The following is a 14328-nucleotide window of genomic DNA, read 5'->3' on the forward strand; positions in this document are numbered from 1 at the left end:
CTACTAGAGTCTGGTGTCAGGAAGATCATTGTTCAGGAGATGAAACAGTAAATTCTGAGATTTTTCATGCTTTAATGTTAACTTTCTGCTTCTCTGACTGATTAGGTAACCTAGGTTTATACAAATAACATGTTTCAGATTTTCCTATCACATCATGCTGAATATACTTACTTTGGGCTTTTATATTTTGAAATAGAAATGATATCTAGGTCTCAAATTTTTTTAGTGAGATAAGCTAGTAGAGATGTTCATTTAGAATGTATCAGAAAAAGTTAAAATTTAGCAATGGAAATATTAAAAAAAAACCCATAAAATCATGTAGTCAGAAATGTGAAATACATTCCTTCAAATTGAGAAATCATGTTTTACATCTCATATGTTTTCCTAATGTATTTACTGAAAGATAATTAATTACATATTACATTTGAATTAGGTATAATTTGAAATAAGGTGAAAATTACAGAAGGTGACATAAGCACTCAGAGTGCGAAAATTTTTTCATTAATAATTAACAGCCCTAAAGAAATCTTCAAAAAACCATAGGTGAACTTCAAATACATCATGCTTAGTGAAAGAAGTCAGACATGAAAGAATATATATATGATTCCATTTATATAAAATATGAAGAAAAGGCAAATTTATAGAGACAGAAAGTATACTAGTGGTTGCCAGAGAATGGAGAGTGGCTAAATGGGCATGAGATTTCTTTTGGGGGTGATGGAAATGTCCTAAAATAAGATGGTGGTGATATTTACACAATGTTGGAAGTATACTAAAAGTCACTGAAATGAAACTTAAAAGGAGTGGATATTCATGGTATTTAAATTATACCTCAATAAATCTAGTAATAAAAATAAATCTTCCATGTGACTAGATTTTAGAAAAGACATTTTTATGTACTAAACGAAACAAGAATTTTGAAGAAGAAATCTAGTTCTACTGAGAATGAGAGCCTGAGTAATGCTTTTATGCTGAATGAGACCTAGATCAATCAATAAAACATTCTCAAAGTGCCATCCCCAGTGGGAAATCTTTGGAATTTGGGAAGGCCACACTTGTTGGTGCTTGACTTTAACATAAATAGGGTGCTGCTTTTTCTCCTCGGGTAAACATAAACCACAACTGGTGCCAAAGGAGAAAGCCTCATCTCTCCTGTGAGTCATCTTGAGTATCAGTAATGAACAGATGTGCCTCACAGAAGTAATGAGAGGGATTTGTCATACTTTGATAGGACTCTCTCCAGATTACCTGGGTTATTAAGAATTGCAACAGCATAACTCTAAGGTAGGGCTTCCTTGGTCACTCAGACAGTAAAGAATCCACCTGCAATGCAGGAGACCCAGGTTCCATCCTTGAGTCAGGAAGAGCCTCTGGAGAAGGGAATGGCAACCCACTCCAGTATTCCTGCCTAGAGAATTCCATGGACAGAGAAGCCCAGCAGGCTACAGTCCAGGGGGTCTCAAAGAAAGTGACTAACACTTTCACTTTCAACTCTAAGGTACATAGGTCACTGAGGAGAAGGTATTAGATGGTGGTTCATAGCCTTTACTGTTGCTCACTGCTACCATGTTAAATGGGTCTTCATTTAACATGATCTTTGAAGAAAGAGCACCTAAGTAAACAAAGAGCAGCCCAATGTTATTCAGTAACTGTGAAAGAGTTCCTCTGTCAGTAGTGAATTAAAAGATGTAACATTAGACAGTATGTTTTTTGAGGGTAACGACCATGCTATTCACCTGTAACTCAGCAACAAACATAAGCACAGTGTTTGGCATACCTCAAAAATGTCTTCTGAGCTGAGAATGAAAGTACCATATAAACAATAAATGTAATAAATGTAAAAATTATTATTATTCACCATAGTAACCCTAATAATTTAAACCTAGCTGTTAAGGTACTACCTTCAAGAAAGGCTTCATAAATTAGACACATTAAATACAAGTTTCTTAAAGCAGAAAAAGGTGTGAAAGAACTGTAGAGGAAAAAAACCCCTAAATTTATGGTGGCCATGATGTAACAAATTCCCAAAGATCTCATATAGATAATGTCAAAAGTGGTACATCTTTTAGTCTAAGCAAAGCTCTAATAGAGCGACATGTGTTTAATCTGGGCCAATAAAACATTCTACTTTTATGAGAAGGGTAAGTATATGCATAATTATCTTTTAAATTAAAAAGAAACTATACATTCTGAAAACTAGAAACCACTGATAAAGGAAACTGAAAATGATTCAAAGAAATGGGAAGATATTCCATGCTCTTAGATTGAAAGAATTAATATTGTTAAAATGGCCATAATACCTAAAGCAATCCACAGATTTAATTAACCTCTATCAAAATACCTATGACATTTTTCACAGAACTAGAACAAAGATTTCTAAAATTTATATGGAATCACAAAAGGCCCAGAATTACCAAGCAATCCTGAGGAAGAACAACAAAGCTGGAGGAATAACCCATCTACACTTCAGACCATAGTACAAAGCTATAATAATCAAAACAGTCTGATACTGGCACAAAAACAGACATATAGATCAATGCAACAGAACAGAAAGCCCAGAAATAAGCCTGTACATCTGCAGTCAATTAATCTATGATAAAAGAGGCAAGAATATACAATGGATAAAAGACAATCTCTTTAATAAAAGGTGTTGGGAAATTTGGGACAGCTATGTGTAAATCAATGAAATTAGAATACTCCCTTACACCATACAGACAAATAAATAAACTCAGAATGGGTTAAAGACCTAAATATAAGACATGACACCCTAAAATTCCTAGAAGAGAATATAGGCAAAATATTATCTGACATAAATTGTAGCAATATTTTCTTACATCAGTCTCACAATGCAAAAGAAATAAAAGCAAAAACAAACAAATGGAACCTCGTCAAACTTGAAAGCTTTTGCACAGCAAAGGAAACCATCAAAATGAAAAGACAACCTATGAAATGGGAGAAAATATTTACAAATGATGTGACTGACAAGGGATTAATATCCAAAATATATAAACAGTTTATATTACTCATTATTGAAAAAACAAACAATTCAATCAAAAAATGGGCAGAAGCCCTACACAGACATTTTTCCAAAGAAGACATAAGATGGTAGAGAGACACTTGAAAAGATGTCTGACACTGCTAATTACTAGAGAAATGGAAATCAAAGCCACAGTGAAGTATCATCTTACATTGGGTAGAATAACTATCATCAAAGTCTATGAATAATAAATGCTGAGGAGGGTGTGGAGAAAAGGGAAGAAATCCTTGTGCTCTATTGGTGGGAATGCAAATTTGTGCAGCCACTATGGAAGACAGTAAGGAAGTTTCTTAAAAAACTAAAATTAGAGCTACCATATGATCCTGTAATCCCACTCCTGGGTATATATCTGAAAAAAATGAAAACTATAATTCAAAAAGATGCATGCACCCCAATGTTCACAGCAGTACTATTTACAAAAGTGAAGACATGGAAACAACTCATATGCCCATCAACAGACTACTGGCTTAAGAAGAAATGGTGTGTATATATATACACACAGTGGAATAGTATGCAGCCATAAAAGAAAGAAATACTACCATTTGTAGTAAAACAGATGGATGTAGTGAATATTATACTTCATGAAATAAATCAGATGGAGAAAGACAAATACTATATGGTATCACATATATGCAGAATCTAATACTAGTACAAATGAATCTATATATAAAACAGAAACAGAACCACAGATACAGAAAACAAACTCATAGATACCAAAGGGGAGGAAGGAAGGATACAAACTACTACATATAAAGTAGATAAGCAACAAGCATTTACTGTATAGCACAAGGGATTATATTAAATATCTTGTAATCCCATGGACAGAGGAGCTTGGTGGGCTGCAGTCCCTGGGGTTGCAAAAGAGTCAGATACAACTTAGTGACTAAACAAAAACAACAATAACTCAATGGGTATAATCTGAAAAAAAAAAATCACTCTGCTGTACATCTGAAACTAACACTAATTCACTAATATTGTGAATCAACTATACTTCAATTTTAAAAAAATAGCTGATATATTTAAAAGAAAACCAACAACACAGGCACCTGATCCATCATCTCTCCCACCATCTCACTCAGAGCAGGCTTTGAGTTCCACTATTAAAAAGACATATATATGGATACATATATGCAGTCATTAAAAATAATTAGGTGTATATGCTATATATTAATTAGGTATATAGAAGGATCTCCAAAATATACTACTAAGTGAAAAAAGCAAGGTGAGAACACAGTGTGGTCACTTTAGTTAAAAAATAATCTTATCTGTATATTCTAGCAAAAATACACTCCCCCCACCCCCAGGAGGAAACCAACCATCAGAAGAAATGGAGTAGAGGTGGGAAAGTGAGTGTTTATTTTGCATTTTCTATCTCTCTGTACCATCTGAATTTTCTAATCATGCATATATACTGCATTAAGAAAATGTCCACCTGACTGATGAAACTGTGGGTGAGCTTATTTATTATTTATTACATTATAAAGACTAATATAAGTTCCTAGTGGCCCCATCAATGTTTTGTTCATCTTGCTGCCCAATATGTTGTCTGGTATAGCAGCCTTTTTTGTTGAGATGCTCAATAAACCCCTGGTGCATTGGAAAAAACAAAAGACTAATAAATGTTATTAAAAATATTTTCAAAGCAAGTTTAAGCAAGACAAGCAGCTGAGTCCATTTTCTGAAGCAATGCTGGGCAAGAGTCAGGAATTTACACCCTTAGAACAGTATGAGGATGGCTCATGTGCAATCAGAGGCCAGGATAATGCAATTTACATCTACAGAATTTTCCTGAATTAACAAATCCACTATGCATCAGCAATAATTTCCCATAAGACAGAAAGACAGAGAGTATCTAAGAATCAATATGACCTACTCCTTAACCCTGTCTGCGGGTATCAATGCAGAGCCCCTCTCCTCCGGATCTACCTGCCTTTGCCTTGCTTCGTGGTACTGCAGCTGGGCCTGTCAACGTTTTTTCTTTGTCAGCTGGCACAATATATTAAGCTTTGTCAGTTGGGACACTACAGTATGAATTGGTTTCTCTTCCTGGTTCTGGTGTGCTTTTTCCTTCTTGTTCCTGCGAGTTGTGTGTGGGACACCCAGATGCGCTCACCACTTTGCAACTTTCAGTGGTACCCCAGAGATGGTGGCTTCCCAGCAAGTCTTGTCAGAACTCCAGCAGGCAGTTTCCTGCTTGCCAGTCCAAGCCTGTGGCCCCTCAGTGAACTTCAATTCAGAGCAATCCAGCGGTCATAGCAATGCCTCTCCAACAAGGTCTGAATCTCATCTTGTTGGAGAGTGGCCCTCTCCAAATCTGCTCCTTTTGTGGGTATTCTGCCTGAACCTTAGACAAGCTGCTCCCTTTATCTGCTATTTCTGTATTCTTTAAAATCCTCTGTACTTCTTAGTAGTTAATCCCCTATCACTACTTAACAACTCCTTATATTAAATTTTTCCTGCTTATATTACTGTTACAGTTTCTGGCTCCTGACTGGACCCTGAGTAATTCATGCCCAAATTAAACCAAAACAAACCAAGTAAAATCAAGCCAAGCCAACAATAAAGAATTAAATCTATAAACTCATCATAAAATGTTAGTCTTTATACAGAGAAAAGCATGGCAAGCATCCCTGCTTGTTAACTAACTGCATTAAAAACATTCATGAAACAAACAAAAAAATCACAGTGTAATGGTTTTGCACTGTGTAAACTAAGCTAAGCTAGAACTATATTTCCCAGAACTCTCTTTGCCCCATGAGTCCAGGCTAGGGTTAACGACAGAGAAATGTGTCTAAGATTTGGAAGGTAAAAATGAAGCAGTGGCCACTACACCCTGAAACTGTTGTATCTCATACACTTTTATAACTAATTTGCTGGATCCTCTTAATGTGTGGGAAGAGCTAGGCTCACATTTCTTCCAGTTCCTGTTGGATCTCTTCCATTAGCTACTTCTCAGAGCAAGGCACATGTGTAGCTCCATGGCCAACAGCGTGGCTTCTTTTTCAGGTCACCTCATTCCCTGAGGTTGGAGGACATGAGAGACATACACAGATTATACTTTGCCCTTGTTCTTCCCTCTGTCATGCCCAGCTTTTCTTCCTGACTGCTGCCCTGATGACCTGCAGTGACATCAGGCCAACAGGTAGACCCTAATTTGAAGCTTTCCATAAACTTCTTCTCCAGCTTCTATAACAATATAAAAGCTGGTCCCTACAATAGATTCCTTACTTCCTATCACTCATGGTGCTTTTGCTTGACGACCAAACCCTCGCTAATACACACTGTAAAACAGGTTAATAATCTAGCTTAAAAAAAGTCTTCAGTAGTTTGGATTTCTTGAGCAATTGAGTTTCTACTGTCAGTTCCTATTTTCCCTACATTTCTTATTTTTTAAACTTAGATATTATATAGAAATAAATATCTTAGATGTTAAAGTGGGAAAATTTAGAAATTTCCTGGTTATTTTGGGATATGGAGACAAACCTCCTTGATAGTTTAAGACACAGGAAAGCCTGACCTATTTTTGTAACATTGTTCTTCATGTTAGGAGAGGAATAAGATGAAGAACCACTAAGGAGCATTCAGAGAAGAATGGTATATATGCATTTAAGAAAAACTAGACTGGGCCTGGAGACCGGTGAAGGGAAAACCAAAAGATAATGCCCAAGCTCCAGCTGGTTGTCATTAGTCTCTAAAGCCAAATTCATTTGATTAAAATTTTTGAGAGTTGTCCTTGTTTCCTGAGGAGGCTCCGTATGACCTGCCGGATCTCAGAAGTGTGAGTCTCATAAATTTCATTTTCTGCTTTTGGAGAGGATGGGAAGGTAAGGAGGAAGAAAGAGGAATATGCAGGGACTTGGCAGCAGAGAAAGGGCTCCTGATTATGGAGAATGTTTGGGTTAAGACTTTTAACTCAGAAGCTGTGGACAAACCATTTGAAGTAAAGTTTTTAAAAAATTGGTCTTATCAAGAAATATTTATTGAGCATATACTAAGTGCAGGAAGAGGACTAGACCTCATCAGTCAGAAATGGTGGATGAAACAAAAAGAATGAGCAGAACAAAAAGAACAAGCGAATCTGCCAGTATCTAAGGGCATGGATCATTTTTAAGAATCAGCTAAAGCACTTTATCTGATGCCAAGTTAGTTCTCCACTAAAACAGATCTGGGAATATCTGATAATCTCTCTTGACTTAGAGTCCATGAAACAGGGAGTAGCTTAAGCTAGGAGTCCTTCCATAACACCTGTCAGAAGTCCTGGGCTTCCTGAGGCTAACAACACATAGCTGGACCATGAGGCAGTCTGGCTGCCACAGGTTTATTGCTTCCTATTGTGTATTTCAGAAGGACGTAATCAATGTGCTCTTCAGAGTGTGGCTATTTAACTCCTTTCAAGTCTTCACAGGAAAAGAGAGAATAAGAATTTGCTTGATTTGTTTGCTGTAAGAATCAATCTCTTTGAAAGGCATGGACAGGAGAACTACAATATGTGATAGAATTAAGAAAAGCACTGAACACTCCAGAAAATTTTAAGAAGGTTCACAGAAGTTGCCAATGATGTTAATCTCTAATTTCTGCCTTACATTTATTTATCTAGTGTGTTCATTCATTCATTCACTCATTCAGTAGAAACTTATTGATTAACATTGGGATACAATGACTAAGACAGAAAATATCCCACCAAATTTGCTTTCTTTGGTGGCGGAAAGCAGTCAAATATAAACTAAACAATACATAATTTCAGGTTATTAAGTTGCTCTAAAGAACAATGAAGTAGGGATAGAGTGGTGGGGTTATATCTTAGGAGATAATTTAACATATATTTCATTTTTTACACATAGTATGCAACAAATGTTATAATTAATATAACCACAGATGTATCTTAGATATAGTCAGGAGATGGGATTGATGTAGTTTCACGATAAATCAAGCTGAATACATTTATATAAATCAAAATGACTTACATATAGACCACTAAAACTTACCCTATAGAAAGCACTAGTCAGAGGGAGTAATGCTGCAGCAATGTTATATTCTTCTAAACTGGAACAATCCTTAAAGAAAACAAAGAGAAATGAGCATTATTAGGACATTTATCAGAAATCACAAATATATGGAAACAAAAATCTATGATACATTATTTACTGTACTAAGGGGTTTTCACTTTTATTCTAAATTGTCATTAAGACTTACCTAGATAATTGTGAAAAAAGAGCTGGAAAAAAAAATACTGTCCTGAAGCACATTCTTTTGATGTAAAAATACATTTGAGAAAGATATTTTCATATACTATTGCTGAGTAGCTACTTTTACTTTTCCATTTATATTCACAGCTGTGTAATTTGTCCAAAAAATTTTGGAGGGGGTTTAAATATATTTAATTACTGCATTTGACTGAACCTAAGATACACCTTTTCCCTCCACATTTTAACTTCTCTAAGACTGGGATGTATGTTATAATTGAAATAGTGTATTTTTTCTTAGTGTTACCTATGAAGAGTTTGCATGTAAAATTTTGTTATGGATCAGGCAAGAAATATCAATGATGCCAAAACCCTCTGGGTGAAATGTTGGGGAATGGGAAAAAGTCAGGAAATCTCAGTGGGAATGTAAAATGGTGCAGCTGCTAGGAAAATGGAGAGGAATGAGGAAAAGCAGCTAAGGACAGAAACCTGAGGAAGATATATGCTTATATAGAAGGAATAAAGGAAAATCAAGATGGGAAAGAAATTAGAAGAAAGCAATACTTTAGGTGTCAGGCTTCCCAGGTGGTACTAGTGGTAAAGAATCTACCTGCCAATGCAGGAGACGCAAGAGACACTAGTTCGATCCCTGGGTCAGGAAGATCCCCTGGAGTAGGAAATGGCACCCCACTCCAATATTCTTGCCAGGAAAATTCCATGGGCAAAGGAGTCAGGCAGGCTACAGTCCATGAGGCCACAAAGGGTCAGACGTGACTGAGCACAATACTATAGACATCAGAAGAAATGACCAATGGTGTTGAAACCTTCATGAAATTCAGTAAAATGAAGATTGAAAAAAAGCCAAGAAACTTGTGAATCAAAGAGGTTACTGGTGACATGATGAGGGTATAAGTGAGTAGAGTAAAACAAAGGCCCCGAATGAAAATGCTCATAGCTATAATGGGAAGGAAGCTGTGGAAGAGTTATGACATCCAAATGGGTGGCTGAATGAATCTTGGTAGTACTGAGCCAGATGAATACTAACATTCTATGTAATCCTTTGATTCTGTAAAAATTAGAGGGGATCCACACACACCAAGGAGGAAAATCCAAGGGAGAGAGAGTTGAAAAAGAAAGGTCACTGGTAGAACAAGGTCTCTGAGATATGGCTGCTAATCAATGTGGTTTCCATTTCTAAGGGGGGAACATCTCATTTCCATAAAAAGCAAACTAACAGAATTTATATTAACCATCAGGATCCATGAATACATCAGCAAATATATTAGGAAAGAGAAGCTTGATTTTACAAGGAAGACTCAGGCTTATCTAAGAAGTTTCTATGAGAGTAGTGGGCAGTGTCCTTACTGTTGCGCAAATCCTAGTTGCCTTTTTTTTAAACTGGAGGTTAATTACTTTACAATATGGTGATGGTTTCTGCTACGCATCAACATGAGCCACAGGCATGCACATGTTCCCTTCCTCTTAAACCTCCCTCCCAGCTCCCTCCCTATCCCACCCCTCTAGATTGTCACAGCTTTGGGCTTCTTGCATCATACAGCAAATTCCCACTGACAATCTGTTTTACATATGGTAATGTATATGTTTCAGTACTACTCTCTCAAGTCATCCCACTATCTTCCTCATCCACAATGACTGAAAGTCTATTCTTTATGTCTGTGTCTCCTTTGCTGCCCTGCAAATAGGAAGGCAGTCATTACTTTGAAATCACATTTATGTTTTTATTTTAAAATAAAGGCAGGCTGGGAAAACTGGATATTCACATGAAAAATGAAACTAGACTTCTATCTTATACCATACACAAAAATCAACTCAAACTGGATTAAAGTTTGAGTTGTACTTCTTCTATTCAAGAAGAATAGAAGACCTGACCTGAAGCAATAAAACTCCTAGGAGAAAACACAGGTGATAAGTTCCTGGACATTATTCTTGGCAATCATGTTTTAGATCTGACACTTAAAGGCAACAAAAGCAAATATAAACAAATGGGACTACATCAAACTAAAAAGTTTCTGCACATCAGAGAAAACCATCAACAAAATGAAAAGACAATCTATGCAATAGGAGAAAATATTTGCAAATCATATATCCAATAAAGGGTTCATAGCCAAAATATTCAAGGACCTCATACAACTCAAGAGTAAAAAAGACCAAATAACTCAATTAAAAAGTGGGCAAAAGAACTGAACACTTTTTCAAAGACATACAAATGGCCAACAGGTACATGAAAAGGTACTCCATATTGTTAATAATCAGAGAAATGCAAATCAAAACCAAAGTGAGTTGTAGCCTCATTATTAGAATGGCTATTATGCAGAGTACATCATAAGAAATGCTGGGCTGGAGGAAGCACAAGCTGGAATCAAGATTGCTGGGAGAAATATCAATAACCTCAGATATGCAGATAACATCACCCTTGTGGCAGAAAGTGAAGAAGAACTAAAGAGCCTCTTGATGAAAGTGAAAGAGGAGAGTGAAAAAGTTGGCTTACAGCTCAACATTCAGAAAATTAAGATCATGGCATCTGGTCCCATCACTTCATGGGAAATAGATGGGGAAACAGTGGCTGACTTTATTTTTCTGGGCTCCAAAATCACTGCAGATGGTGATTGCAGCCATGAAATTAAAAGACGTTTACTCCTTGGAAGGAAAGTTATGACCAACCTAGACATCATATTAAAAAGCAGAAACATTACTTTGTAAACAAATGTCCATCTAGTCAAGGCTATGGTTTTTCCAGTGGTTATGTATGGATGTGAGAGTTGGACTATAAAGAAAGCTGAGTGTCGAAGAATTGATGCTTTTGAACTGTGGTGTTGGGGAAGACTCATGAGAGTCCTTTGGACTGCAAGGAGATCCAACCAGTTCATCCTAAAGGAGATCAGTCCTAGATGTTCATTGGTAGGACTGATGTTGCAGCTGTGACTCCAATACTTTGGCCACCTAATGTGAAGAGCTGACTCATTTGAAAAGACCCTGATGCTGGGAAAGATTGAGGGCAGGAGGAGAAGTGGACGACAGAGGATGAGTTGGTTGGATGGTATCACTGACTCAATGGACATGGATTTGGGTGGACTCCGGGAGTTGGTGACGGACAGGGAGGCCTGGCATACTGCGGTTCGTGGGGTCGCAAAGAGTCGGATACGACTGAGCGACTGAGCTGAATTACCAAAAAGACAAGAAAAAATTGTTGAGGAGGATGTAGAGAAAAGGGAATCCTTGCACACTGTTGGCAGGAAAGTAAACTAGTACAGTTGCAATGGAAAACAACTGGAGGTTCCTTAAGTAACTAAAAATAGAACTATCATATGATCCAAGAATTCCACTTCTGGGTATATATACAATGCAAAGAAAATAATTATCTTAGAGAGAAATCTGTACTCCCATGTTCATTGCAGAATTATTCACAACACCCAAGGTGTGGAAGCAACCTAAGTATTCATCAAAGAATGAATGGATAAAGAAAATGTAGTTTATATGTGCAATATATATTATTCAGCCTTATAAAGGAAAAAAATCCTGCCACTTGTAACAACATGGTGAACTTAGAGGGTATTATGGTTAAGTGAAATCAACGAGGCAAAGAAAGACAAATACTGCATGGCATCACTTATAGGTGGAGTCTTAAAAAAAAAAGTTGAACTAAGCAACACAGAGGAGAATGGTGGTTGCCAGGGGCTGGGGTATGGGAGAAATGGGAAGATGCTGGTAAAAGAGTACATATAAGATGAACAAGGTTTGAGAATCTAATGTATAACATAGTGACTATAGTTGATAATACTGTTATTATATAATGTAAATTTGCTAAGAAAGTAGAATTTAAGTATTCTCATCCTCCCCAAAAAGGTAAATATGCAAGGTGATGGATGTGTTAATTAATTCGATTGTGGGAATCCTTTTACAATGTATGGTATTTTAAATCATCATCATGGTGTACACTTAAAATACATTACAAATTTATTTGCTGATTATACTTCAGTACAACTGGAAAAAATACAGAGGCCATGTAGGAAAACACCACATCCTTTTCCTGTTCTGTCATCTCCATGGATTTTATAAAATAATCCCAGAATACGGCAAAAAGTGTGACTCATCTTTTTTCTTCCCAACTTATTCCTCATTCTCTTGCTTAGGACACTGTTATGTGCAAGAATGTCATCCCCTGTGTCCTAGCACATCTGAGTTTCTTTAACAGAAATGCTTTGCATGTTTCTGAAGACTGTCATGAGGCCCAAGGCAATAAAGTTCAACAGACTTGAGCTGTAATCTTCTCCTAAGGAAATGATTGGGATGCCAAGATGCCTTTTGACTTTGATTTCACAGCAGGGCTTCATTTGTAATGATGTTGTCCAAACTTTAAATGACAACAGCTGTGATATGAAGTCCCACACACTCATTTATACAAACTTCCCACAAATTAAAAAAAATTAAACAATGGGGAATTTCAATCCACGACCAATTAGCAGGGAACAGGCAATCATAAAACATTTAGAAGCTATTTATTATCTTAAAAAATGTTTAGACATTGTAGTGCATGTCTCAAACCTGAGCGCCAGTTAAATGCTGATTGCAAAGTATAAATATAAAATTTTTTGTAAATCACATTAGAGACATTCTAAGTTAATTAGATTGAAGATGGAAAAATTTTGAAACAAGAAGTACAATCATTGACATAGCAATAGCATTTCGGCATAGTGCAGTTATCTGTTGGGGAATCAGTTCGTAAATACACATACCGAAGTCCCCTGTGTTTTGGCCACATAATAGCAAAGTAGTTACAGGCATACCAGGCATTTTATAAGCCTGCAAGTACTTGAATGCCTATACATGTTTTATTTTGAACTTTGCTATGTGGTTTACCTTTAATTTTCCTCCTACAATTGAAGAGTGAATCTTGTAATCTTAATTTCTCATTACCCTCAATTATTTCATATTTGGATTTGCATACCTTTGGAACTGTTATAACCAGCATTCCAGTTTTCGTAAAACATTGGAATCTCTCAAAAATGATATATGTAAACATTAAAGAAAAAATAAGGCCAAAACGCATGATGTCTTAGAAAACTTTTTTTGAGTTTGGATTAGACATAGCTCAGAAAAAAATTTTTTTTTAGTTGTCCAAAACACTGAGAACATTTGTATCTTCTACATAGAGACAAAAATTAAAACTACCAAAGCCAAAAATACCTCTGTATATCATATTACTCTCCTGCTCAAAAATGTCAGCTATGTTCTGACCATTACAGGATAATGAGCAAAGTCTTCTGCTAACCTTGTAAGACCTCTGTGGCGTGGGCCAATCTCCACACTTCACCAACCATATGGCCCTCCAGTTATAAGCCACAGCTCTAGTCAGTCTGTTTTTTTTTTTGTCATCTTCTACTCCACATCACTGACTCAACAGACGTGAATCTGAGCAAACTCCGGGAGATTGTGGAGGGCAGAGGAGTCCATGGGGTCATAACGAGTTGGACATGTCTTAAAGACTGAACAACAACAAACAATTCCACATTATAACTACTCCTATCACATCTAATAGCTCTAGAATACCACCCGTGCCTTGCTTTATCATTTACCCTCCCTCCTCTTTGGCATCTTCATACGCATGCCCTCAGGTTTGTCCACCCTTTCCAAGTATAGGGTGTGCTTGCATGCTAAGTTGCTTCAGTTGTATCAATCTTTGGACCCTATAGACTGTCAGACCCTACCAGGCTGTCCATGGGATTCTCCAGGCAAGAATACTGAAGTGGGTTGCCATGCCCTCCTCCAGGGGATCTTCCCAGCCCAGGAATAGAATCTGCGTCTCCTGCATTGGCAAGCAGGTTCTTTACCACTAGAACCACCTAGGAAGCCCTCCAAGTACAGTGCTAAGTACAAAATAAGCAGTGAGACTCTTATTGTTTCAGCCTCAGGTTATATTTTAATGCTCAATCAGCTAATAACATTGAGACTGTATCACAATTTTGAATACTATGGTTATTTACTATGTACCATCAGTCCTACTGAGACAGAAGATGAATGCCAGACTTGACAAATAATATCAAGTCTTAAGTTTTTGAGTGAACGGTACAAGTCTGCTTCAGTTTTATA

The 14328-nt window shown here is 36.8% G+C and overlaps 1 protein-coding gene across 3 annotated transcripts in view; it reads right to left on the bottom strand.

The window, feature by feature from the left end:
• The window catches only part of SBF2 (SET binding factor 2), a 481299-nt gene that overhangs the window by 123146 nt on the left and 343825 nt on the right, over positions 1-14328 (bottom strand). For all 3 annotated transcript variants that reach the window (XM_065944986.1, XM_065944985.1, XM_065944984.1), the window contains one exon: positions 8023-8091. In XM_065944986.1, the coding sequence (XP_065801058.1) occupies positions 8023-8091 (69 nt within the window). The remainder of the gene's footprint in view (positions 1-8022; positions 8092-14328) is intronic.

The sequence above is a fragment of the Muntiacus reevesi genome, chromosome 9 (assembly GCF_963930625.1).
Source record: "Muntiacus reevesi chromosome 9, mMunRee1.1, whole genome shotgun sequence".
Taxonomy (NCBI): Eukaryota; Metazoa; Chordata; class Mammalia; order Artiodactyla; family Cervidae; genus Muntiacus; species Muntiacus reevesi.